The 27,319-nt window shown below is 51.2% G+C and overlaps 2 protein-coding genes across 2 annotated transcripts in view; both read right to left on the bottom strand.

Annotated features, from left to right (window-relative positions):
- On the bottom strand, nt 1-23,951 carry TRAF4 (TNF receptor associated factor 4). The gene is made up of 7 exons (XM_035139385.2): nt 23,622-23,951; nt 10,160-10,211; nt 8,913-9,017; nt 6,829-6,990; nt 5,613-5,774; nt 2,979-3,134; nt 1-1,335 (listed from the first exon to the last, which is right to left on the bottom strand). Exons 1-7 carry the CDS (start codon nt 23,762-23,764, stop codon nt 703-705), a joined length of 1,413 nt encoding a protein of 470 aa, XP_034995276.2. The 5' UTR covers nt 23,765-23,951; the 3' UTR covers nt 1-702.
- Nucleotides 8,946-27,319, bottom strand: part of NEK8 (NIMA related kinase 8) — a 44,929-nt gene continuing 26,555 nt past the window's right edge. Inside the window, exons 16-17 of the transcript XR_004693992.2 lie at nt 10,160-10,211; nt 8,946-9,017 (exon numbers count right to left, since the gene is read on the bottom strand). The gene's annotated coding sequence lies outside the window, so the exon portion shown is untranslated. The remainder of the gene's footprint in view (nt 9,018-10,159; nt 10,212-27,319) is intronic.

Genomic DNA, 27,319 nt, shown 5'->3' with positions numbered 1-27,319 from the left:
GGGGGGGGGTCAGGGGAGAGAAGGTGGGATCTGGTGGAAGACTGGCCCATCACAAAGCCAAAAAGCCCCAGTGCGCTCTCTCTCGCTGTGGGACCCCAGGCACACACCCCAAAGCCAACCCCAGCGTTTGTCGTGGGGCAAGGGGCAAGCATTCTTCCTGCCTCTTGAACCCAAGACCCAAAGGACAAAAACCAGGGCAGGATGCTCTGGAAGAAGAGCTGAGGAATTATTGGGGGGGATCGGGGGGGGGGAGGAAAACAGAGGCAGCCCAGCTGCTTTGGCGGGGGTAGGGGGGTGGGGAAGAGATGGTCTCAAGGCAGGTAGGATTTCCTCCTTGAGCTGTAGCAAGTTAGCACCATTGGGGGGGAGGGGGGAGAGGTTGAGAATCAATCCAGAGGTCAGGACTACAAAGGGCAAGTTGGGCAAGACAAGAGTACAATATTTTCAGACGCAAAACTCTGACGCAGCACTCCAGAGAATCATAGTCTGAAGGGGCGCCCAGAGTCCATCTAGTCCAACCCCCTGCAATGCAGGAATCACAGCTAGGAAACACCCCCCCCCTGAATCTTTGCTTTAAAAACCTCCAGGGAACCGTATAATCACAGACTTGTAGAGACGCGATGGCGCACCGAGGCTTCATCCAGCCCGACCCGTTGCAAAGCAGGAACCGATTGAATCCCGTCTTTCTGGGGAAGGAGGAGCTCAGGAGATGATCTTCTGGGGGATCTCCACCGAGGCCTTGATGAAGACGGCGTTGTCCCTCACGTAGTTGCGCTTCTTGATGTCCTCGTGGGAGATGAACTTGGGGTACCCGAACCCCAGCAGGCTCTCGTCCAGGGAGGTGCGCCCCGCCCCGGGCTTCTGGAAGTTCTTCCAGTTGGGGTCCGGCAGGAAGGTCTCGGTGATGTGCTGGGGCTTGGAGAGCGAGGGGTCGCTCTGGTCCAGGAGGGAGAAGGTGACCCGGTAGGCGAAGGGCCACTCCAGGAGGTTGTCGTACTGGCCGGGGAGGACGCGGATGTAGACCGAGAGGTGGCTGCCCTCGCCGCTGCCGTTCCCGTTGAGGAAGGCCGAGACCTGGAGCCGGTAGCCGTAGCGGTGGGTGTAGAAGGGAGGGCTGAAGGACTCGAAGTTGCTCCGGGCCTTGGCCTCCTGAAGCTTGCGGGCGTAGTCGGCAATCTTCCAGATCAGGACCCCCTCGCTGCCCACTGCCAGCTCCTCCACCTCGCGGCGGAGGTCCCCCAGCTCCTGCCGCTGGCGAGCCACCAGGGCGCACATCAGGCCCAGGTGCGTCTTTGTGCTCTCGTCCAGGTGGCGGCTCATGGAGAGCTTGGGGCACTGTGGGGAGGAGGAGAGAGACCGGGGGCATCGTAAGATCGAGAGGCCAGGCTGCTGGGACCAGGGCAGCGGCCCGCCTGATCCTTACAGAATCACGAGGACTAGGAAACTGGGCAAAAGCAAGCGTCTCTGAACGGCTGAATTCTGTAGTTCGGGTCTAAGGTAAGAAGAGGAGCCCGTGCGGGATCAGGCCAAGGGCCCACCTAGCCCAGCCTCCTCTTCTCACAACCAGATGCCGCTGGAGGGAAGCCCGCAAGCAGGATTCGAACGCAAGACCGACCCGCGTGTAAGAACAGCTCGCTGCTTCAGGCCAGTTGCCCAGCTAGCGCAACATTCCTGTTCTCACAGTGGCCTCCTCCTCCTCCTCCTCCATGGATCTGCCTAGCCCTCTTTTAAAGCCATCCAAGATCGTGGCCACCGCTTCCCCCTCCCGCCTTTATTGCACAGAGACTTCAACACTGGACTACTGCAATGAGCTCTATGCGGGGCTTCCCTTGCTCCTGATCCGGAAGCTGCCGTGGGTGCAGGATGCTGCAGCCTGGTTGCTGACAAGAGGGAGGCCTCGTCGGCATTCAATTCCTGTGCTCAGAGAACTGCACTTCCTTTCGGGCCAAGTTCAAGGAGTTGCTATTAATATACTAAGTGCTTAACAACTTGGGGTCAATTTGCCTGCCAGATCCCCTTTCCCCATCTGGGCCCTCTTGACTGCTTCGAGTGGGAGAACCCAAATTGTTCCCTATGCCACATGAGACCCCTTCTGCATTTAGTGTGGCAGAGCCTGTACTTTGGAACTCCCTGCCTATTGATATCAGGAAGGAGCCTTTGCTGTCCTCTTTTCGGCGCCTGTTGGAGACATTTTTGTTTAAACAAGCCTCCCCAGATGTTTAGAAAGCGGGGACAAGTTTTAACGTGTTTCTAGTTTGTTGTTGATTTTATCTTTGGAATGTTTTAAAGAGCTGCTTTAATGATAATTTTATTGTTTTATTCTCTTTGTAAACCACTCCGAGGGTTGTTATGCAGCAGCCATAATCCTCTTGTTTCCTCCAGTGGCCAAGCAGAGGTCTTCTCCTCACTTGCCCCAGAATCTGGCATTCATAGGTAGACTGCTTTGCATGCTGGAGGCTCCACCGAGCCTCCACACCAAGCAGCCTTTGATCGCCTCTTCCTCTTCCACTAATTTGCCTAACACCCCCTTTATTAAAAGCCCTCGCAGCCCACGCCCATTGTCAGACACATCCTGGGGCAGCAGCGAGGTCCGATAAGTCAACGACAGCCCTGCGGTGAAGGAGGACCTGTCCCAAACCTGCCATGATCTGCCGGCTTTAACACAGTCCTCAAAAACCCTTCTAGTTAATTTATAATGCCCACAAAAAAAACGGGCACTGGGCACCCATTGCTAAAAGAAGGGAAATTGCTTCTGGGGACCCAGAAAAATGGGTAAAACAGGTTTCCCCATTTCAGAAAACCTTACAACCACCCTGCGAGGTAGGCGAGTTAGCGCCGGAGACGGCCATACAGTAACTTTGAAAGTGCTAGTGCCACAGCGGAGAGGGTTTTTGGATGCCCGGCCTTGTCAAAGAGCGAGACTGAGGCAGGCACAGCAGTAAAGGAAAGGCTGCATGAAGGGAGGAGGAAGGCCTTACCCGGTGCTTGCAGCCAGCTTCCTTGAAGGGGCAGAGCGCCAGCGCCGTGGTGCAGATCTCTTTCAAGTGCCCGCTGAGGTCTTCCCTGGCGATGCTGGGCACCCCACACTGGTTCGGACAAGGCACGGGGTAACGGGGGCACTGATACTCGTGGTTCTGGGGGAGCGGAAGAAGAGGCTTCAGACAAACTCCGAGACAGTTTTCAAGGGGGTTGGGCTAAAGAACTAGGTGACCCTCGGGGGGGGGGTTCCCCTCTTCAGCTGTGCAATTCTAGGATTCATGGGAAGTTTCGAAGTCAGGGGTTCTTTAGCCGCAAATCCTGCACTGCAGGGGGTTGGAGTAGATGACCCTTGGGGGCCCATCCCAACTCTATTAACAGTTCTACTAAATCCTGATGCAAGATTTTTGTTCCATGGTTTTTCATAATACAGTAAGATTTGGAAAACGAATGGACATAAGAGAAAAAGAAAACAGCCCTGTATTGGGAGGTTTTTAATGCTTGAGGTAAGATTTTTTAATTAAAGTTTTTCATAATACAGATGAAATAAATAAAAAAATACACCTCAGTATCTGAAGAAGTGTGCATGCTTATACCCAGAACAAACTTAGTTGGTCTCTAAGGTGCTACTGGACAATTTTTTAATTTTATTTATTTATTTCGTCTGCGTCAGACCAACCCGGCTACCTACCTGAATCTAATTTCATAATACAGTAAGATATGGATAGCTAATGTAAATAAGCCCTTTATCGGGAGGTTTTTAATTCTTGATGTTTTTATTATGTTTTGGAAATGTTGTAAGCTGCCCGGAGTGGCTGGGGAAACCAGGAAATAAATAATAAAAGTATTTTTCTGACATCAGGAATCACAAGACAGAGAAACCAGTAGGAGAACACTTCAATCTCCCAGGACATTCTATACAAGATCTCAAAATAGCTGTCTTATTACAAAAGAATCTCAGAAATAAACTGGAAAGAGAAGTTGCTGAACTGCAACTTATTCCCAAACTTAACACCATGGAGAGACCTGGCCTGAAGAGAGACATTGGATTCTTATCTCATTATACATGAGAAAGCTATCTTTAGCCATCTCACCCCTTGCTTTTTCCTGCAAGACCAATTGCAGTCGTTAACAGTCGTCAACAGGTTTACCACACCATTCCCACCACCCTTCTGAGTAATACCCCTCCCCACCCTCTCACTATATATAAGGGTCTGGTGACTTCTGTTTCAGTGTATCTGAAGAAGTGTGCATGCACACGAAAGCTCATACCAATGACAAACTTAGCTGGTCTCGAATTGATGCTTTTGAATTATGGTGCTGGAGGAGACTCTTGAGAGTCCCATGGACTGCAAGAAGATCAAACCTATCCATTCTTAAGGAAATCAGCCCTGAGTGCTCCCTGGAAGGACAGATCGTGAAGCTGAGACTCCAATACTTTGGCCACCTCATGAGAAGAGAAGAATCCTTGGAAAAGACCCTGATGTTGGGAAAGATGGAGGGCACAAGGAGAAGGGGACGTCAGAGGACAAGATGGTTGGACAGTGTTCTCGAAGCTACGAACATGAGTTTGACCAAACTGCGGGAGGCAGTGCGAGACAGGAGTGCCTGGCGTGCTATGGTCCATGGGGTCACGAAGAGTCGGACACGACTAAACGACTAAACAACAACAAGGTGCTACTGGAAGGAATTTTTTTTTTATTTTGTTCCTCTCCCCCTGCTGCTGAGCCTGCACAGATCCCGGGGTTGGGGGAAGCACTTGCAGCTTGTCCGAACCCCGGGATTTGTCCTTTCTGTCGGCGGCGGGGGGGGGGGAGAGGAAGGAAGGAAGAGAAAGGGCTGCTTTCCCTTCCTTCGTTCCTGTTCCCCCCCCCCTCAGCTAGTTCCTCTTTGTGTTCTGCTGACCAGCGGAACACAAAGGGGAACCAGCTGCAGCAGGGAAGAAGGCAAAGGAAGATCAGCTGAGAGGAAGATCAGCTGTCAGCGCCTCTCAGCTGATCTTCCTTTGCCTTCTTTCCTTGCTACAGCTGGTTCCCCTTTCGCTAGATGAATGCCCTGATTTTCTGATCACGACGAAGCGGTGGCCATAGAAAACCTTGTCGTCTAGCGAGGCAACCTCCGGTCAGAAAATCCTTTCGTTAAGCGGAATTTCCGTCTAGTAGGGCATTCGTCTAGCGAGGCACCACTGTATACATGAGGAAGCTATCTTTAGCCATCTCACCCCTTGCTTTTTCCTGGAAGACCAATTGCAGTCGTTAACAGTCGTCAACAGGTTTACCACACCATTCCCACCACCCTTCTGAGTGACACCCCTCCCCACCCTCTCACTATATATAAGGGTCTGGTGACTTCTGTTTCAGTGTATCTGAAGAAGTGTGCATGCACACAAAAGCTCACATCAATGACAAACTTAGCTGGTCTCTAAGGTGCTACTGGAAGGAATTTTTTATTTTGTAACTAAAACTATTATTATTATTATTATTATTATTATTATTATTATTATTATTAAAAAGAGCAAATGAAAGGGGAAGAGAAAGAATCCATTCTGCTGTGTTCTGGAGCTTGCCTGGCCCCCGCCCCGCCCTGCAGCCCCTCGGCCCTCCTGGCAAAGCCCCCCCCCTTCTCCCGGGTCCCACCTGGATAGTGTCGTACAGGAACTCCTTGCTGCAGTAGCTGCAGGGCTGCGTGCGCTTGGGGCACTCAGAGAGCATGTGCTGGGAGAGCAGCCGTCGCATCATCCGGGCGCCACACTTGTTTTCACAGTAGACGCTCTCCTGGGGACAGAGGCCCTGGTGGTTCTGGGGGGCGGGGAAGAGGGGGAGAGGCCATGGGGTTAATGCGGAGGGAGTGGGCACCAGAAGGACCCCCTCTCTAAGGGAAGGGCCACAGCTCAAGGGCAGAGCAGCTGCTTGGCATGCAGAAGGTCCCAGGTTCAAACCATCCCCAGGCAGCGCTGGGGGAAGAGTCCTTGCCAGAAACCCAGGACAGCTGCTGCCGGTCAGTGCGAACAACACCTCGCAAGGAGGGCCAAAGGTCTGGCAGCATTCGGCAGCTTCTTGTGTTCCTTAACTGAGACCCATGCGGACCAGGAATCTCAATTAATTCTTATTTTTCAGGAGAGGTCGATAGCTCAGGATCTCTCCCTGGTTTTCCTGCCCCAACCCCATTTATTTACCGTACATTTAAATATATGCTAGATTACTGGCATACTGGCAGTGAAAACATAGGAATAAAAATTTATTAAATCCATTTTTTAAAGAAATCATTAAAAGCACACAATAGCAAATCACTGCATGACAGTTATTGACAGCAGTTACACACACAGAGAGACCTGTTTTGTCTTTCTGACCATTTGCTCAACTCAAAAATCAGAAAGTAAACATGCAAACATACCCTCAAGCTCTAAGCACTGCTTTGTGACATTTTAATGATTTAAAATATATATATTAAAAATGGATTTAATAAATTTGGAAGTCAAACGGACTTCTGGAGGTGACAGGAGCCCCTCCTCTTTCTCTGGGCTAAATCTCAGCCAAACTGGCCTTTCCTTCCCCCTGCAAAACCAACCAACCTCCTTGTCTCCCCATTCTAATGCTGAGCCTTCCCTCGCCTCTCAGATGCCCCAGACATTACGAGGAGCTCTGTGACATCACAGCAGCTCAGCCAATGGCTCTTCTGAGAGGCAGCTGCTCGGCAGAGCCGGTGAGTGGCCCGAGGCGGGTGCCTTTTGGACGAGGGTCTATCCTGACAACGGAAACGGACCCCAAAGTTTAGCTCCGCAGATGCCCCGGCTGCCCCGCGGCCAAGAGACACCGCCCCGTTTCCCAAGCACCGCCCCCTGCGCCTCCTCACCTCGTAAGCTTCTCCCGTGAAGTCGGCCCCGCAGAACTCGCACTTGAGGTGGCGCTGGGGGCAGTCGTGCTGCACGTGGGGCGGGAGGTCCCGCCGGCTCAGTTTGGCCCCACAGCGGTTGGGGCAGGGCACCACATTGTAGCTGCACGTCCCAAGGTGCACCTGGGCAAGACGGAGGGGGAGCAGGATGGGGGGGTCAGGCAGAAAACTTATTCCTCTCCCCAGCCCTCTTCACACAGGTCAGGAATGTCAGGGCCACCAGGTTCGATTCCCAGGAAGGTCTAAGCCAGGGGTCCCCAGACTACGGCCCGGGGGCCGGATGCGGCCCAATTGGCCTGCCAATCCGGCCCGCGACGCCGCACGCCGCCCGCTCTTGCGGCGCACGGCGCGGCAGCGCTCTTCCGGGTCGGGAAAAAAGCGCCGAAAATCCTTTGTGTGCATGCGTATGGGCCTCTCCGGACCCGGAAGAGGTCATTTCTGGTGCACTTCCGGGTCGGGGGAGGCCCATACGCATGCGCACAACGGATTTCCGGCGCTTTTTCCACCCTGGAAGCGCGCCGCCGCGCCAGTAAGCGTCCGTGCGCATGCGCACGGGCGCGCACTCCACTGCCCGCCGGCCCGCACAGGCATGCGCTCCCCCGCCCTCCGGCCCGCCGCGCGATCGGCGCAGTGGGAACCGGCCCAAACGCCGGTAAGTCTGGGGACCCCTGGTCTAAGCTAAGATCCCCTTCGTGGATCCCTGGAGAGCTGCTGCCAGCCAGTGTAGACAATATTGAGCTTGACAGGCCAATGGTCTGACTCTGCCTAAGAGATCCTATTTCAACCCTTAATTCAGAACCATGAGGACTACCACCTTAACTTCCTAAAAGTTTTAGGACTTAAAGGGGACAGAACTACCTAAATTGTATAGAAATTTATTTACGCATACTACTACAGCAGCGCCATGGGACACGGGTGACGCTGTGGTCTAAACTCCTGAGCCTCTTGGTATAATAACTTGCAGTTTTATAAGAGTATATACAGGTGAAACTCGGAAAATTAGAATATCATTGAAAAGTGCATTTATTTCAGTAATGCAACTTATTATTTTTTAATTTTCTTTTAATTTTTACAAATGCTTTCTTTTGGAAATTCCACAGTAATAAAACAAATACAGTTACAATAATACAAAAATAAACATCGCTGTTGCATTTCATTAATTACATTCCATTTATAATTGACCCGCCTAACAACAAATAATTACAATTGCAACCAATAAAGGCTTGACGTATCTTGCTTTGCACGTCATGCATCCATCTCAAATACTGGTTTCACGTTTAAAGTTGCGTCACTGAAATAAATGCACTTTTCGACGATATTCTAATTTTCCGAGTTTCACCTGTATCTACAGTAGATAATTAAATGAACTTGGATATGCAAAAGATATAAAGAAATAAATTTAAGAAACCGTAGAAAGAGGGGGAAGGAAGCCAAATTTTGGAATGTCAAATTGATTGTAAATGAAATGTATAAATTTGTACATGAAATGTATTTGTAAATGAAATTTGTAAATGAAATGATTGTAAATGAAATGTATATATTTGTAAAGTACAGTGGAACCTCGGGTTACGTACCGCTCTGGATAAGTAATCCTTGGGCTGCAAAAGCGGCAAACCCGGAAGTGTATTTTTCCAGGTTTCTCCGCTCGCACATGCGCAGAAGCCCTCTATCGCGCATGGCATGCGGAGAAGCAGTGCCTCGATTTATGGATTTTTTGGGGTGCACACAGCACCCTGGAATGAATTAAATCCGTAACCAGAGGGTCCACTGTATTAATAATAATAATAATAATAATAATAATAATAATAATAAACCCAACCACCTTAACTTCCTTTTTAAGGGATGGGCCCCAGCTCTGTGGTCCAGAACTGTGGGGACTACAATCTTAACCTTACTTTTAAGGGCTGAAGCCCAGCTCTCTGACCCGCAATGCTTTATTCAAAACCATGAGGACTACAACCTTAACCTTACTTTTTAAGGAATGGGCCACATATGAGGAGGGCTGTGGGCTCCCCATTCCTGTTTTTTCCAGCCCGTCTCCTCACCTGCAGGTGGCGGACGGTCCCGCTCCAGCGGCACCCCTCCTCGCTGTGTATGCACCGGATAGTCAAGCTCAAGACCTGAGCCTCCAGTTCTGGGTCAGGGTAAATCTGGGAAAGGAAGGGGGGAAATGAGACGCAAAAACCCACCTGCAGGGCAGCTTTCTTTCTATTAAAACAATTATTTATTACAAAACAATTTACACATAAGACAATTATTTATTACACATAAAACAAAAAAAATTACACATAAAACAATTATTTATTATAAAACCATTTACACAGACAGGACAATAAAACTCCACATAAACAAACATAGACACCAACTAACAACATATCATTAACTTCCGATTCATCGCATTGTACCGTTTACACCTTTTTAATCTATACGCACTTCATTATTATTATTATTATTATTCTGTTACTTATCGAAAGAAATTTTCCTTTTATAGTTTCCTTCTACTTCAAGATTCAATCTAAATCTGTCAGGAGATTTGCATTATCATAATACTTTCTAAGCTATTCTTTAAATATTATCCAATCTTTGTTGACTTTCTGGTTTAAGTTTCCTCCTATTCTCTCCCAGTCATTTCCGCGAGTTCTAAATATTCTATCATCTTCGCCTGCCAATCAGTTTGTGTGGAGATTAAGTCTGCTTTCCAATTTTTTGCTATTAAAATCTTAGCCACTGTGGTTGTGTACATAAAAAAGGTTCTGTGGTTTTTTTTTTTTGTATTTCAATGGACAATACAATACAAAATGCAGGGCAGCTTTTAAGGGGCATCAGGAGATGAGTTTTGAATGCAGAACCCGCCAAACAAGAGTGCCTTGTTTCATTGACCCATTTATTTGTTTCAAAGTACTTATACTGTATACCAATATTCATACAACTCTCTCTCTCTCTCTCTCTCTCTCTCTCTCTCTCTCTCTCTCTCTCTCTCTCTATATATATATATATATATATACTGTATATATCAATAGTGGCTGACAAGACGAACTTTCTGTTTTAACATATAAATGCCTGACGAAAGCGTATCTATTCTGCCAGGCAATTAAGAACACTATCTTTCCACAATGGTTAATTTTTAACTTTTTAAATATGGATTTTATGGTACAATCCAGGTGTCCTTAGGCGAGGAGAGAGGGAGGCAAGAGGGGGAGAGGAATAGCCCCCCCCCTGTAGCCCTCAGTGCCAACCAAGGTTTCAGCTAGTAGAAGGAAGGGATTCTTTGGGTAGGTGGGTGGGCACTCACCTTGGCATAGTCAAGGGGCAGCTGGTCCTCCGGACACTTGAAGACCCCCTCGCTGCAGGAGGAAAAGGAAGAGGTTGAGAAGCTGACCATCCCGGGAGCTTCTGTGACATCACAGCAGCTCAGCCAATGGCTCTTCCAATTAAGCTACACTCCCCCCTTAATAGTCTGTATTCCCCACTACAAAACCAGCCATCTCCCACCTATGTCATGCCAATAAACACATCCACCAATTTGTCCTCATTTTGCACGAGTTATTAATTTCCTTGGAAACATGAAGAATGGGATATTATTTTATTGGGGGGGGGGGAGAGAGAGAGCCAGTGTAAGGACACATGTTCTGCATGCAGAAGGTTCAATCCCTAGCAGCATCTCCCAGTAGAGATCGCCCTTCCCCCTCACCCGCTTCGATTGGCGAAACTGGAGCTGTTAACGGGTGCCAGACAATTCCCGTTCCACATTTGCAAGAACTCAAATCTTTTAGTTGCAGCAGCGCCTGCACTTTGGAACTCCCCGCCTCTTGATACCAGCCAGGCCCTTTCCCTGTACCCTTTTCGGCACCTGCTCAAAACATTTCCCCTTGCTTTTCGGTCCATAGTTACTTTTCGAGTGTCTTCAACTATGGGTGTTAAATTTTGCTTAAGTGACAATTTTATAGTTTTATCCTTTAAGAAAAGCACTCCCCGCCCCCTTTACAATAATTTATAAATGAAATGAAATATAATTATACACGGAGACTGGGAAACGTCCCCCTGCCTGAAACCCTGGAGATTCGCTGCTGCCAGTCAGTGTAGGCATCACTGAGCTCGATGGACCTAATGGAAGGCAAATTCTTTCTGAGAGTCTCCCGAAACCGCTCTCATGGCAAACCCTCCCTGCCTCTCTACCTGGGGAGGTCTCTGCCGGGGGGGGGGGAGCAGCCGGGCTCCTCTTAATCCCCTCCATCTGTCTGAAACCCTCCCTCGGTGGGGGGGACACAGCCAGCCCCATAAACCACCTGCCGCAGCGGCAACAGAGTCCCAGGAGTGGCACGCAAGGGTGGCGGTGGGGGGGGGGAATAAAACAAACAAACCTCAATAGTCAGGAGCAAACGGGCGGAAGCAAGAGCGAGCTGGGAAGAGGGCCAAATCCTGCTAATCCCAGTGTCACATCTGTCAGGCCAAGCCCTGCCCCATTTCCCACTGTGTGTCTCACACACACACACCCGCTTCACGCCATGGGGGCCCTGCAAAGTTAACACTTCAGTCCTGGCTTTGCAGAGGAAATGGAGATTCAGGGGCCAAAGTGGGGCGTTTATAGTACTGTACACCTTTTTTCTCCGAGGCGCTCAAGGTGGCGTGCAAAGTTCTCCCCACTCCTCATTTAATCTCCCCAACAACCCAGCAAGGTAGGCTGAGAGGCCGTGACTGGCTTCCAAGGTCTGGCTTCTGAGTGAGGATTCGAACTCTGGTCTCTCCCAGGTCCTAGTTTGACACTCTTAACCACTAGGCCACCCGCGCTTCAAACTGACTGTCCCGTGAGATGTTTCCTAATACATGCCCCCCAGCACTCTCCAACAGGGATTTCCTTTATTTATTTTCTCTGATTTGTGTGGTTTTTTTTATTAAAAAAACATATTTTTTAACAACAACAAAAAGTACACACATAACAGAAGAAAAGAAAAGAAAGAATTAAACCATAAAGCGTCACAGCCTGGAAGGACAATAGTACAAGGAAACAGCAAAGCTCCAAAAGGATAAATAAGTATTAACTCGTACAACGATTCCCTTTACAAGTAAGGAAGATTAATATTTTAAAAAGTATTCTGCACCTGTGAGCTAAATTATTATTATTAATTATTAAGAATAAAGGTTCTATATAGTTTTAAATAAGCCAGAGATTTGCATATACTGTGCCGCAATATTTGTATAAGAAGTAAATCGGTGCCATATATTTTAAAAACGGTCACCCTGACCTATTTGTTGTCACCTCTACATCCCACCTTCCCACCAAGGACCTCAGGGGGCTGCCCCACATGACTCTCTCCCCCTCTCCCCATTCCACAACAACCCTGCGAGGCAGACCAGGCTGAGAAGGCCCAAAGTTGCCCTGGCGAGCTTCCAGATGGGCAGAGTGGGAATTCGCGCCCGGTCTCCCAGAGTCCTATAATCCATCGCTAACCACTACGCCTGCTGGATAGGCACCAATTGGGAATCTGAACTAAGCAGTGGTCAACCAGACACATTCAAAACAAAACAAAATACTACATTTTTAAATTTTGCTACTGCAGCAAGTCTGAGGTGACCAGATGACTGTGGCAAGGAGTTCCACAGTTTAACTCTGCGCTGCGTGACTAATTCCTTCCTTTTCCCTCTCCTGAATCTTCCAGCATTCAGATTTGTTCGATGCCCACATGGTTCCAGTGTTATGAGAAGAGCTTTCCTCTCTCCGCATCCTCCATTCATAAATTTCCCGCCATGTCGCCTCTTTCCTCGCCCTTCCTCTAAACCCAAAGCATGGCTCTCACAATATTCCTATTTGCAGGGCAGGTGGTTGGACTAGAAGGCTTTCGGGGTCCCCTTCCAACGCTCCGACTCTAGGACTGCTTATGGCTGTGTGTTTTTAGAGCTGCTCAAAACAAAAACAACTTTGCCGGCTCCAGGAAACTCGAAACCAGGGGTGGCAGCTGTGGGGGAAAACCAGGCAGCTGCTGGGGGCTGGACCCGAGAAGAGGCTGCCAAAAAGGGAGAGAGCCAAGCCCTTGTCTGTGGTTTGGCCAGGAGACGCTTCACACCAGAACAAGACATGGGGGGGGGGCTGAGATTGCAGCAGGATGGAGGGGAGACTGATGCCTGGATCAGGCCAAAGGGGACCCCCCCCCAGACACCCAAAGGGAAACCCACAAGCAGAATCCGAGCGCAAGGGCAACTCTCTCCTCTCTTGCAGCTTCCAGCGACAGGGGGGATTCAGAAGCATCGCTGCCTCTCACCCTGGAGCCATCCTCCTGGCTTGCAGCCATTAACAGTCCTTTCCTCTTCCATGAATTCGATCCTCTTTGAAAACCACTCCGTTTGGTTGCCATCGCTGCCTCCAGTGGCAGGGAGTTCCAGAGTTTAACTGTGCGCTGCAGGAAGAAGGCCTTTCTTTTATCCGTCCTGAACCTTCCAGAGCTCAGCTTCACAAGTTCTAGTGATGGGAGGAGAAGGAGGAAGACTCCCCCCAGTTGCGATTCTCAGTAACTGGCATTTACTGGCAGAGGGGAGTCGCTGTGGCTCTTGCCCAACGAAACACCAGCTGGTCCAAAGTTTCTCTCTTTTATTTGCACCCAGGGACTCTGCCGCCTGCAGCCCCTCCGCACGGCATCACCAAGCACACCGTCGTGGGATCTGGGTCTCCACTAGGCCTATGTATCCATACCAGAGAAGCCACGATGGATCAGCAGCAGGGATGACTCTCAAGCTATGAATTGTAAGCTCCCTGGGGCAGAGATCCCTCTGTAACTTAAGAATGTAAGAATTCACTTCGACAGCCCTTTGTTCGTTCTGCACGTGAGGGGCCACCACTTAAATAAACCACGGAAACTAATTCCAGCATCCAGGAGGGACCCAATGTTTCTTTCTACATTCGTACCTTGGTTTTCGAACAGCCTAGTTCTCGAACGTTTTGGCTCCCAAACGATCAAAACCCGGAAGTGACTGTCCCGGTTTCTGAATGTCCTTTCGGAAGCTGAACGTCCAACAGGGCTTCCGCAGCTTCCGATTGGCTGCAGGAGCTTCCCGCAGCCAATCAGAAGCCGCCCTTTGGAAGTCGAACGGACTTCCGAAACGGATTCCGTTCGACTTCCAAGGTACGACTGTATTGCAATAGGCCAGAGGTCAACTCAGCGTGCCAACGAGAAGGTCTGCCCTGGGGCACTTCAGGACAAAAGCTTATATAGTAGTTCAAACATGGCAAAGAGTCATAAAACAGCTATGAATTCTTAAACATACGTCAGGAAAGGTTACAGGTCATGAGATACAAAGATCACAGAATCACAGGAAGGGACCACGAGGGTCATCTAGTCCTGCCCCTGCAATGCAGGAATCTTTTGCCCAATGTGGGGCTCGAACCCATGACCCCCAGATTAAAAATCTGATGCTCTACTGACTGAGATACACGACTCACACTGGCATCAACTTCCTCGGGGGTCCCAAAACAGAGTTGCCTCTAGGCAACCAGACCTTCAGTAAGAAGGGAAGAGCGCCATAAATTTCTCCCCCATCTCCTCTTCCTGGGTCTCACCGAGAGCTTCGAGGAGAGCCAGTTCAAACATCCCTCTTTTGGCAAAACATCATTTGCCCTTCGAAGGTCTGGTAAGGTGGGAAGCGCTATGCCAGGCATCCCCAAACTTTGGCCCTCCAGATGTTTTGGACTACAATTCCCATCTTCCCCGACCACTGGTCCTGTTAGCTAGGGATCATGGGAGTTGTAGGCCAAAACATCTGGAGGGCCGCAGTTTGGGGATGCCTGCGCTATGCAATGGAGGGTGGCATGAGGGTGACAAAGCACAGGCAACAAATTCAAGCCTAATGCATTCTAAAACGTTACATGCAAAGAAAGTGAAACATTGAAATGTTATTACTGTAAAATCAAAAATATACCTCTTGGATCTCTTAATCCTTGTATCACTAAGAAGAGCCTGCTGGATCAGGCCAATGGCCCACCTTGTCCAGCCTCCTGTTCTCACAGGGGCCAACCAGATGCCCCAATGGGAAACCCGCAAACAGGATTCGCACACAAGAGCAACTCTCCCCTCCTGCGGTTTCCAGCAACTGTCATTCAAAAGCAAGACTGACTGTGGAGGCAGAGCAGAGCCATCCTGGCTAGGAGCCATCGATAGCCCTCTCCTCCAGGAATTGGCACCTTTAAAGCCACCCCAGTTTGTGACCATCAGTGCCTCCTGTGGCAGAGAGTTCCAAAGTTTAACTATGTGCTGCATGACCAGGTCCTTTCTTTGACCTCTCCTGACTCTTCATCCCCGACTTCTAAGGTGATGAAAGAGGGAGGAAAACTCTCTCTTGCCGCTTTCCTCGATGCCTTGCAAAATTTGACAAACTGCCATCGCGTCGCCTCTTCCTCGCCTTTTCTCCAAGCTAAAAGGTCCCAAACGCTGCCCCCTTTCTTCAGAGGGGAGCCGCTCCCTCCCCTCAATCATTTCGGTCGCCCCTTTCCCAACTCGACAATCTCCTTTTTGAGGTGAGGCGACCAGAACAGTCCAAACGCAGCTGCACGACAGGTCTGTGTGATGGCATTACGAGACGGGCAGCTTTCTTTTCCATGCCAGCTGCTGCTCTGACTCGACTCCGTCAGATCGGCTGCCACCGATGCTACTCTCCCTCCCATGCCAAGCAGGGCCTGGCAGCCAGCGGGAAAGCACAGAGGTCCTTTGGGGCCACCCCAGCCGAGACACGCTGTGCCAAGCAGCTATGATCCTTGGCAAGGAAAACTTGCAGCAGCAACGGCCGGCGCCTGCGGGCACAGTGTGTGTGACCTGTCTGGGAAGGAGCACACAAATGTAGCCGAGGGACAGCACCTGGCCCCGACTGCAGGCCTCTCCTCCTCCAGACAAGAGATGTGATCTGGCTGGGATTCCTGCACTGCAGGGGGTTGGACTAGATGACCCCCGGGGTTCCCTTCCAACTCCACGATTCTTTGATTCCACGTTTGCTCGAGTGTAATGAAGACAGCGGCATGGAGAGGCGGCAGGTCGCCCCAAGAGTTTGCTCCGTGCGGCAAGGCAGGCAGAATAATAGAATCGTAATTGGAAGGGACCCACGGGTCATCTAGTCCAACCCCCTGCAATGCAGGAATCGGGGCCAAGCTTTCGGAAGAATTGCTAGAGGCAATTGCTACAAATAGACAAGAGCTGGAAGCCTTAGCTGAGCATAAAAGGACTGGCATGGGACTAGCTAAAGCAGGCACCCCCAAACTGTGGCCCTCCAGATGTTTTGGCCTACAATTCCCATGATCCCTACCTAAGAGGACCAGTGGTCAGGGATGATGGGAATTGTAGTCCAAAGCATCTGGAGGACCAAAGTTTGGGGATGCCTGAGCTAAAGGCACGAGACCAGGCTTCCTCAACCTCGGCCCCTCCAGATGTTTTTGGCCTACACCTCCCATCATCCCTAGCTAGCAGGATCAGCGGTCAGGGATGATGGGAATTGTAGTCTCGAAACATCTGGCGGGCTGAGGTTGAGGAAGCCTGCACTAGACCCTTGAGGCTTCCTCTCTCCCTTCCCCAAGCATTTCAGCTCTTGAAGGAACAGAGCATTGACCCAAGGGTATGCCCCCCACAATCTGCCAGTCCAGCTAGGTCTCGGGGCAGGGGGGCACCCAAAATGTGGGGATGCACACAGAGCACTGGACCACGGCCCTTTCCCCTTTTTTAAATAAAAGAGAGAGCTAAGGTTCTAGTCCTCATGGTTCCGAATGAAGGGCTAATTGAAATAGGAACAAAGGACGCTGCCCGTGCTCAGCCTGGGGGTGTGGTGAAGCGGCCCTGGGAAGCCTCTGTGCGTATGCAGAGTGCACCTCCCTGAGCCGATGAAAACATGGAGGCCGAGGGGAGAACTGCTCAAAGGCAAGCTGGATGGACCAGGCAGCCCAGCTCTGGGGCAGAGTGACCTCCCTCTGCATAGCTGAAGGTTGGGGAGGGGGAGAACCGGTTTTTCTGCCCTTCCCAGGCTGCTGCCTCAGCGAATTCCCTGCCCAGCCAAGTGTGATGGGCCCAGCAGGCTGTGGTGGGGATTAATCTGTAGCACCCCCACCTTGGGAATTTCCAGACCCTCTAGATTTAACCCTTTGCACCTCTGGAGTTGAGCTTTGCAAGGAGGAGAGCCAAGAGCTTACCCTGCGACCCTCCTTTGAGCATAAAAATCACTTCTTAATCATTCCTTCCAGATAAAATACCCCAGGAAGGTAAGCCTTATTGCACCCATTTTCCAAGTAGGAACAGCAAGGTGGCTAAATCTCCTGTCTTCAGGGTGTCAGTCTCTTGCTGCTGAAGAGGGGGGGAGACGGGGAGGGCCTCTTGGCCCCCTGGATGGCCACAGGGCCAGGGCAGGGCAGCTGCTTGGCATGCAGAAGGTCCCAACTTCAACCCAGGAAGGGCTGGGATGCCCCTTGCCTGAAACCCTGGAGAGCCTCTGCCAGTCAGTGTAAGCAGTAAGGAGCTACCTGGACCAATGTACAATTGAGACAGTTTTCTTTGCTCCTGTTCAAATCAGCCTCCTACTCCCGACCATGATGACTAGAATCCTGCGTTCTTTTTAAAAGGTAAAGGAAGTAAAGCACTTTCAGCTTTGCACGCAGAAGGTGCCAGGTTCAACTCCCAATGACATCGCCGGCCAGGGCTGGGGAAACCCTGGAGAGCTGCTGCCAGTCAGGGTGGAGGACGCTGAGCAAGATGGACCAATGATCTGACTTGGTCTAAACTAAGGCGGCTTCTTCTCTCCCTCTTCTTTCCAGCCCTCTTGTGTCCTGACTCCTAGCTCAAGCACAACTCACAAGATGGGGCTGGATTTCAACTGCAATTTGTGCAGTGCAGGGGGTTGGACTGGATGACCCTTTGGGGTCCCAGGCACATGATCTCATAGCCTTAAGGTGGAATCCAGCTCCTTGGCTTTTGGCTCTTGACTCTGCCCCTCCCCACACCTGCGTGTCTCTCCCCCTATGCATCTGCTCTCTCTGGGGAGGCCACAGTGGAATGAAGGAAGTCAGCGGAGAGGGAGAAAAAAATGCCTTCTGCATTCTTGAAAACACAAAACCCTTTTATGTCTCCCTCATTCTCTCTCTCTCACACACACAGTTGTGCATCAAGGAGCAGGCAAGCAAAGACATGCCCAGCCAAGTCTCCCCACCCCTCACTCCACAAGGCTTGCACCCAGAACCCCAGGAAAACAAGAGCCAAAAAGGAAAGGTTCAGGGTGTCTGCAAAGGCCAGGGCAGAAAAGTTTAGAAGTATGTGTCTGTGAAAGAAGAAGTGTCCCTATGAAATCATACACACCAGTTCACGGAAAGCCAGTGTGCAGTGGTCAGAGCATTGGACGAAGACCTGGGAGAGACCAGGGTTCAAATTACCCCACTCTGCCATGAAGCTCTCAAGTGGTGATCCTGGGGGCCGGTCACCAACTCTCAGCCTGACCTACATCGCTGGGTTGTTGTAGGGACTAGATGAGGAGTAGGACCTGGGAGACGAGGGTTCAAATCGCCACGAAGTTCACTGGGTGTGACATTGGGGGCCAATCACTGCCTCTCTCAGCCTAACCTACCTTGTAGGGACGTTGTGGGGATTAAATGGGGGGGGAGGCATTTTTGCCACCTTGAGCTCCTTGGGAGAAAAACCCGGGATATAAATGCAGTAAATAAAAGAAACAAACAAATGTATTGCAGCAATTCAGCCTCAAGACTTTGGGGAGAGAGGGTTGGAAACATGCAGAGCGCAATGCTTGAGTCCCCCAAGGAGGCTTGCAAAGACAGCTATGAAATGCATCTAAAGGCCGGGAGTGAACATTGCACGAAACTGCCATGACCCAAACACACACGCAGAGTGCACAGGCCAACCCAAACGCCTGTGCCACCCGGGAGACTAACATATTTATTCTAGCAAAGGCTTTCTGTGGGTTTAAAAGGCTTGCCGGCCTTCAAGGTGCGCACAAGAACTCGGGTTTTGTTTTCGCAGCAACGCTCTGGAAACGGTTACGCAAGGACGGGGCTCTTGAACTGGAAAAGTCACTGTCAGTCTGCCCCAGGGGCGTCTTTTCCGCTCTGTGAATAAGTAGGCCCATTGATCACACACACACACACACACTCATTCTCTGGAACACCTGGAACGGTCCCCGGCTGACTAACAGTTCTGTGAAACTCCGAAAGCTTGCATACATGCCAAGCAAAGTTGGAGCAATAAAGAAGCTTTGTACATGGCTGTGTCCCCAAAGTCCCTGTTTGAATGCACCCCCCCAAATACCAGTTCCTGGGGGCAGGGAGAGTGGTCTTGTGCTCACGGCACACATATGTCAAGAATGCTTTGATGGTGTTTCCTGCTTGGCAGGGGGTTGGACTGGATGGCCCTTGTGGTCTCTTCCAACTCTACGATTCTATGATTCTATGCGCTTGCCTTCGTTGGCTGCTGCGTGCAAATGTATCACAAGGGGGGGGGGAGAGTCTCCTAGATCAGTGGTTCTCAACAGGTGGTCTGGGGACCCCCAGGGGTCCGCGAGCTATGCCAGAGGGGTCTGCAAGATGCTATTAGAATAAAAAATATATTAAATATATTTCGTATGATAACAGATTTTTTTGTTTCGGCTGCTTCCTGCAAGAGCAGAGTCTAGCGCAAAACTAGAATTAGATAGAGGCAGTAGTTCTGCTGTATGCCGTTAGGTGGCGCTTTACAAACACTACTGTTTTGCAAAGAGGCAGCGCGCGCATTCTACTAACGCTCACCTCCCCAAGATGCTTTGCGCGCGTCGGCTTCATTTGTGCGCTACTGCGCAGGTACCCTGTCTTCTCCATTCCCCTCCCTCCTACCTGGCGCGCGCTGCCTCTTTGCAAAACAGTAGTGTTTGTAAACAAAGCGTTGTTTTTCGCGGAAGCTACAGTTCGCGTAGTTAAAAATGGACCGTTGATTAAAAAGTGGTCCGTTAAAACGACAAAGGCCTACAGATGAAGAGGAAGATAATGCATTTGATGTTCAAGCAAGTAAGTCAGTGACTCTCGAACCGATCTTGTCAGTGTCCATTGAACCTAAATCGTCGGCGTCCCTTGACCCTAACCCTTCCAAGATCAGTGTTAAGCTTACTGGAAAAATTAGATTAGGAATTAGGAATTAGATTTAGGATTAGGAATTAATGGGGGTCCTTGTCACAATAGCGGCTCGATGAGGGGTCCTCGAGAAAATTTTGTTGGGAACCCCTGTCCTAGATATATGGGTCTCCCCCAGGGCCTAACCCGACATTCTGACACTGTACAAGCTAAGCATAGGATTTAAAGGGGCTCACAGCATTTACACCCTGAAATATCTTGGCTTAGTCGCAGCTTTGGGCCCAGCACAGAGCAAGCAGGTCTTTGTATCTCCAGCTTCCAGCCTGCTTCCATCTCAGCTCAAACCCAAAAACTATGGCTATTGTTCTGCTACCTGGAAGGCAGGTGAAGCGGGTGGGGAGGAAGGGCCCCCGCCCAGTAGCCTGCAGGGCACCCTGAACTAGGAATCCCAGGTGCCATGCTCGATTCGTACCCTACCTGCAGCCACAGGAAGCTGTACGTCCCTCTCCCCGCCCCCCCAGACACCCAAATCTCTGGTTAATGCCAGACATCTAAGAAAGTTAAACATTACAGGAATGCAGGCGGCTTATCAGCTTTCCCCCAAACTTCTCCACCAAAGCTCAGATTCTGAGTAGATCAGGAACTTTTTTTTTTGGGGGGGGGAGCGCTGGATGAGGCTCACATACTGCCTCTTCTTTCCTTCCCTGCCTCTAAAATGCAAACAGCCAAGGCCTACCTCGCAGGATTGTTGGGAAGCTGCAAGGAGGCTAATTGCGAAGCGACCTTGGTGCCAATATGCTAAGCACCTTCTCCCCCCCCACACACTCCTTGCCAGTCATGCAAGGGCCCCCACTGCCTCGCAGGCCTCTCTGCCATTACATACCCCCCCCCCCCGCAAATAGCAGCTTTTCTACAAAGGCCAGAAAAATTCACTTAAGCAGACAAGCTCTCCCTGCTTGTTAGTTAGAGAGATCTTATTACAAGAGGCGTTGGCAGAAAAAGAGAATTCCCAGCTTGGGGGGGGGGGCAGAGGAGATCAGGCACTGGAGCTCCTCCCAGATCCCCAAGGCTTAACTACCGTATATTCCGGCGTATAAGACGACCCCCAACTTTTATCAGTTAAAATATAGAGTTTGGGATATAGTCGCCGTATAAGAAATATGACCAGGCGTATAAGACGACCCCCGACTTTTGAGAAGATTTCCCCTGGGTTAAAGAGTAGTCTTATATGTCAACGCCCAGGCGGATCCGGAAAACTTACTGCCTTTCCCCATGAAACACAAACTGAGTCACACCTTTGCAGAGTCAAGGGAACAGTCTGACCACAGGGCACCTGAGCAGGAGGGGGTTGAACCTTGGACTGGGAAGGAAGGGGAAAGGCAGAGGTTTAGAATTGCGGTTGCAATGGGAAACCAGGGGTGGGCAAGAGCTAAATGGGATTAGGTGGTCTTTACAGGGCGGGGGGGGGGGATTAGAGGGGAGGCGGGAGCTAGCTGGTTAGCAGGCCAGGATTGTTATTATTTATATTTGCAGGATTGTAGAGTTGGAAGGGACCCCCAAAGGTCATCTAGGCCAACCCCTCTTGCAATACAGTACAGGAAATGGCAGCCAAAGGGCGCCCTGACAGATGGCTATCGAATCCGTTCCACTGTTGAACAGCTCCCTTCGGATATTTGAAGAGGGCTCTTGTATCTATTATTATTATTATTATTATTATTATTATTATTATTATTACTTTGTTGTCTCCCTTACAGAAATAGCTTTGCAACTGGGTTGTTTGGAATATATCCGAAACATTCTTTCATATTAAAAAAAATCCTTCAGTAGCACCTTAAAGACCAACTAAATTTTTATTTTGGTATGAGCTTTCGTGTGCATGCACACTTCATCAGATAAGTGTGCATGCACATGAAAGCTCATACCAAAATAATAACTTAGTTGGTCTTTAAGGTGCTACTGAAGGAATTTTTTATATTCTTTCATATTGCCTCAGTTGCCTTCGGAAGATGCCTCGGGAGGGCTTCGCCCTGCGTTTCTTCCGAAATTAAACATCAAGAAATATTTGCCAGCCAAACGTATTCTCGTCTTTCCCAGAGGACCGGGGGGGGGGGGGAGAGAAGCATGTGGCCCTTTGGACACTGCGAGGCTCCAGCTACCCCATGTAGCCATTGTTAGCGGTCAATGGGAACAACATCTGGAGGGTCCCCACTCCTGGTCCACTCTGACCGGCAGCAACAGCTCTCCAGAGTCTCCTGAGAAATAAGTCCTCACCAGTCCAAATAAAAGGGCTTATTTAAACAGGAACATAGGAAGCTGTTGAGTCAGCCCGCTGATCCAGCTAGCTTAGCCTTGTCTGCCGACACTGACTGGCAGCGCTGGCCCTGCAAAGTTTCCTCCCCAGCCCTACTTGGGGATTTTGTGCCTCGGGCCTTCTGCATGCAAAGCAGGGGCTCCATCACTGAGCTCCACACCTTCCCCAAACCAGACACCTGATCCATCTAGCTCAGTATTGTCTGCACTGGCTCTCCTGGATTTCAGGCAGGGAGGGGTTTCCCAGCCCTACCTGGAGATGCCAGCGGGGACGGAAACTGGGTCCTTCATCGCTGAGTTACAGCCCTTTCCCTAAAAAAGAATGCAAGACACTAGTCCTCATGGTCCTGAATTTAAACAGGAAGGAAGGAAGGACGGAAGCCACCTTAATTATACGCAGACAGATCCAGCTAGCCTACTGCAAAAGGGGGGTGGGGTTCTCCACTGAGGACCCAGCTGTGGCTCTCGGGGGTCTGCTGGGTGGGAGCTGCGTCCAGCCCCCTTGGGTCCAACCCTGCGGGACTCTGATTCAGAGGTTCAAATCATGGAGTTAAGGGACAGATAACCCCACACCTCAGCCACGCCCGGGGGGCTCAGAGCAGCCCCCAAACCTGTCTCCCAAGGCCCAGAACACACTTTGGCTTGTCTCCCTCGGACTAATGGAGACGTCAGTCCTTGCTGGCTTCAACAGGCAGAAGAGACTTATTGGATCAAACAGACCCCTCCGCAAAAACAAACAAACCACCCCTCAACCTAGCCCAGCATCCCGCTTCCAACAGAGGTCAGCAATAAATCCACAAACAGGCCCCAGCGTTGGTTCTCAACAGCAGACAGTTCGCGGTAGACTGCCGCTGGAGACAGAAGCTTTATTTCAGCCCATCGCCGACCATCCGCGAAGAAGGCAGCCCTCTTTTTCCGAGGCCCTTGACAACCGAGGGGTGGAGTGGAGGGACAGGAGGGACCCTTCAAGGTGATTCAACAGCAGGCAGAACAATAGAAAAGAATGTGGTGGGAGAGGAAGGCAGCCCAGCAAGACTCCGCGCCGCCGCACTCTGCACATGCTCAGAGAAGCGGCCTAATCCCATTTGCCGCTGCCGAGCCAAGTGTTGGGAAATTGGGGAGCCCCCAACGAAGGAGGCGGGGGGGTCCCTCCAGTTCTCCCTAGGAATGAAGCGGGCGCGGAACAAAGGAGAAGGCGAGCCAGGGAGGCGGCGGCGGCGGCGCGGTGCGCCCAGGGCGCGCGTGCGGGGCTCTCCAAGCAAGCGCGCTTTGGAGAGGCGCGCGGGGGCCGTGCGCCTCTGTCTTCCTGCGTCCGGATCGCGCCCCCCGGCCGGCCCGGGTCTGGCCCGCCTCGGCTCCTCCTTCCGTGGGGACTGACCTGAGGAATTCCTGCAGGCAGGTGTCGCAGAAGCGGTGGCCGCAGGTGGAGACGCGGACGGGCTCGCGCATGGCCTTGGCGCACAGCGGGCACAGCAGCCGCCGCTTCGGCTTCTCCAGGAACTTGTAGTCGAAGCCCGGCATGGTCCCGCCGGCCTGCCTGCCCGCCCGCCCGGCCGCCGGGGAGAGGCGCCTCCGCCGCAGGCCCCGCGCCGCTCCTGTCGCCTCCTGCGCCGGCCTGGCAGGTCCTGCCGGGCGACCCCTCTCCCTATTGTGTGCAGCGCCGACTTAGGCTCGCCAAGGCAAGGCAACGCCACGCCTCTCCGCCTCCTTCCCCTCCCCGCGCTCTCCCCGCCTCCCCTCCCCTCCCCGCCTCGGGAGGGTTGCCAACTTCGCTCCTTTCCTCCGCTCCTCTGCCATCGAGGGACGGTTCCCCGCTTCTTTGGTTTGAGTGGTTCTTTTTCTTCTATGGCAGGCTGACCCTCCCCTCTCTTTCTCTTTCTTTCTTTCTTTCTTTTCTTTCTTTCTTTCTTTTGGCTTGGAAGGGCTGCCAACTTTGCTTCTTTCTCCTGCTCCCCTGCTTTTGAGAGACAGCATTCTGTTCCCCAGGTTTAGAGCGCGGGGGTCTTTCTTTTTCTACAGCTGCATCAGGCTTCCTACACGGAAGGCAAGGAGAAGTAAAGGCCTCTGACTAGCAGTCGCTGGGAATCTCAAGTGCAGAGAGTTGCTGCTCTTTACTCCGGTCCCTCTGTGGCGGGTCACCGTGAGAGCAGGAGTCAGGACTAGGTGGGCCACGGGCCCGATCCAGCTGCAGAGCTCTTGGGGCAAATGGGGAAGAGTCTGCCAGCAACAGAAGAAAAACCAGCCCCCAAACCAGAGAAGCCTCCCTCTCCACTGGCCAGTAATGGCCCACATATTACCAGTTGCTAATCCAGGGGTCAGCAAACTTTTTCAGCAGGAGGCCGGTCCACTGTCCCTCAGAACTTGTGGGGGGCTGGACTACATTTTGGAAAAAAATATGAACGAATTCCTATGCCCCACAAATAACCCACAAATGTGTTTTAAATAAAAGGACACATTCTACTCATGTAAAAACATGCCGATTCCTGGACCGTCCGTGGGCCGGATTTAGAAGGCGATTGGGCCGCATCCGGCCCCCGGGCCTTAGTTTGGGAACCCCTGTGCTAATCCACCACCCAGACAGAGGCTTCCTTGCACCCATGGCAAAAAGCTGTATCAGCACCCCTCTCCCTGGTATCATTTTTTGTGATTTTTGCATCCCCAGGACTGTGCCCTTAGCAGGGTCCAGTCTGGCCAGTGCCTAGGTATGTCCATCATGCCTCCAGGGGCTCCTTTCCTGATGCAAACCAGGGTGGACCCATGTGGTATCAGGAGGTGACTTGCTGTCTAAAAACAAACTGGGGGGGGATAGACCCCCTTCACGTCCTCCCACTCCCCCACACTCCATCTGTGGCGCGGCAGAGTCTTAATCTCAGGGCTGTGGGTTTGAGCCCCACATTGGACAAAAGATTACAGCATTGTAGGGGGTTGGACTAGATGCCCCTCAGGGTCCATTCCCGATTGTACGGTTTGCCAGGGCCTGGGCGATGCAGAGAAGACAGCTGCTTCTCACTGAGCTTGAGTAGAGAGTTTCCCTTGCCGCCCCCAGTTTCTCTCTCTCTCTCTGTCTCTTGGGGGCTCTAGCCCATGTGTGTGTGTGTGTGTGTGTGTGTGTGTGTGTGTGTGTGTGTGTGTGTTCCTCATCAGTGGTTGCTGTGGGAGGACTGCACAGCTGCAGGATGGGTGTCTAACTCCTCTCCACGCCCCCACCCCCAGATCACAGCAGACCACCAAGTTAAGGGCCATGGAGACAGTTCACAGCTGCTCTCAATTTCAGCTGGTGCAGGGGAATGTTCTTTTTTGGGGGAAGGGGGGTTGTGCAGTTTGGGCGCCCTGCCCCGTTTGTGACACAAAACTACATCTATAAACACACAACCCCCCCAGGGAAGAGAAGATCCAAATCTGCTGCAGTTTCCCTTTGATGCACCAGATTTCTGCTGCCTTCCTCTCTCCTCCTCCTCCTCCAACTCTCACCTACTTTCTTTAATTAGCTATGGTAGCAGGAGATTCCTCTCTCTCCCCCACCCCCCACCATATCAGGAAGAAGCTGGAGTCCCCAGATGCGTATAGCATCACATACACACAACACGTATAGATTAGAAACTAGGAATTCGGATCAGTCTGTGGCCCACTGGGCTCACTTGAAAGTCTATCAAAACACCCAGCAGAGGACAGATGCCACGGGGGGGGGGGGGACTAAGTCACTGCCCCTTGCCCAAAATTCCCCCAAAAGCAAAATTGTTTTCTGACGCCGCCACCGTCCAGGTGTGTTATTTCTGTTTTATTTATTGTGTTTATACTCCACCTTTTCCTCCAAGGAGCTCAAGGTGGCTTGTGTGGTTCTTATCCTTCCTCATTTAACCCCCTGTGGTGTGGGTCAGGCTGAGAGGCAGTGACTGGCCCCATCACAGCCCACGAGAGGGGATTTGAACTGTGGTCTTTTCCAGGTCCAGGTCCAACACCCCTACCCTACACTGCACAGGCTCATTAAGGATAAATTATTTTTTTATCCTTAATTTTTATCCTTTAGCCCTGTTTAGGGAAGCTTTTAATGTTTGATGGATTTCTGTATTTTAATATTTTGTTGGAAGCCGCCCAGAGTGGCTGGGGGAACCCGGCCAGATGGGCGGGGTATAAATAATATATTATTATTATTATTATTATTATTATTATTATTATTATTTGGAACGTCTGGTTTCATTGGGCCCAAACAAACACAAAGACATCTGTGGCGGCGAGGCAGGGTGTCCCCTCACTTTTCTGGCAGCTCAAACAGCAGCTTTGAAAACAAAAAACGAGGCCTTGCAGATCACAGAATCATAGTTGGAAGGGACTCCAAGGGTCATCTAGTCCAACCCCCTGCAATGCAGGAATCTTTTGCCCAACGTGGGGCTCGAACGCACAACCCTGAGATTAAGATGCTGTACCAACTGAGCTGTTTAGAACATCCTGCTGGCACAGTCAATGCAACAATGGGCGTTTCATATTCCAGCTCAGAGCCTTTGTCCATCTAACCTAGTTCTGCTCTCTCTGACTGGCAGCTGCCCTCCAGGGTCTCAGGCAGAGAAGGGGTTGTGTGTCTTTTGCCGCTAAGAGCCTATTAACTGGAGAACCTGAGGACAGGTGCTCCACTACTGAGCCCTGGCGCACATTGACCAACGTGGCAGCTTGGAGAGGCCAAAAGATGTGTGCTGAGTGGAACAGTCTCGATTGTTCAAGAAAGGCCTAAAGAGCACAATAAAAGCCCAAGCTGCTGGATCAGGCCCGGGTGTGGGTGTGGGTGTGTAACACACCTAGCCCAGCATCCTGTTCTCACAGGGGCCAACCAGAGGCCCACATGGGAAACCACCAAGTAGGACCTGAGCGCAACAGCAGCAACTCTTCCCATCTGAGCTTTGTACCTCTTATCAGCTGGCCGTGCAGGAGGGGTCTGCTTGTTCAAAGTCCCTTGACCTTCTCCCGCTGGCTCCACATGTCGGTCACACAGAGGGATCCGGGATCTGTGTCGACACACGGCCGTCAAAGCGCCAGGCTCCTCCATCTCCGAGCAGCTCGGGCAAGTTTACCCAGTTCAGCCTC

Source organism: Zootoca vivipara, chromosome 15 (assembly GCF_963506605.1).
Source record: "Zootoca vivipara chromosome 15, rZooViv1.1, whole genome shotgun sequence".
Classification (NCBI taxonomy): Eukaryota; Metazoa; Chordata; class Lepidosauria; order Squamata; family Lacertidae; genus Zootoca; species Zootoca vivipara.
The sequence above is the reverse complement of the archived record's forward strand: the minus strand, read 5'-3'. Positions and strand labels throughout refer to the sequence as shown.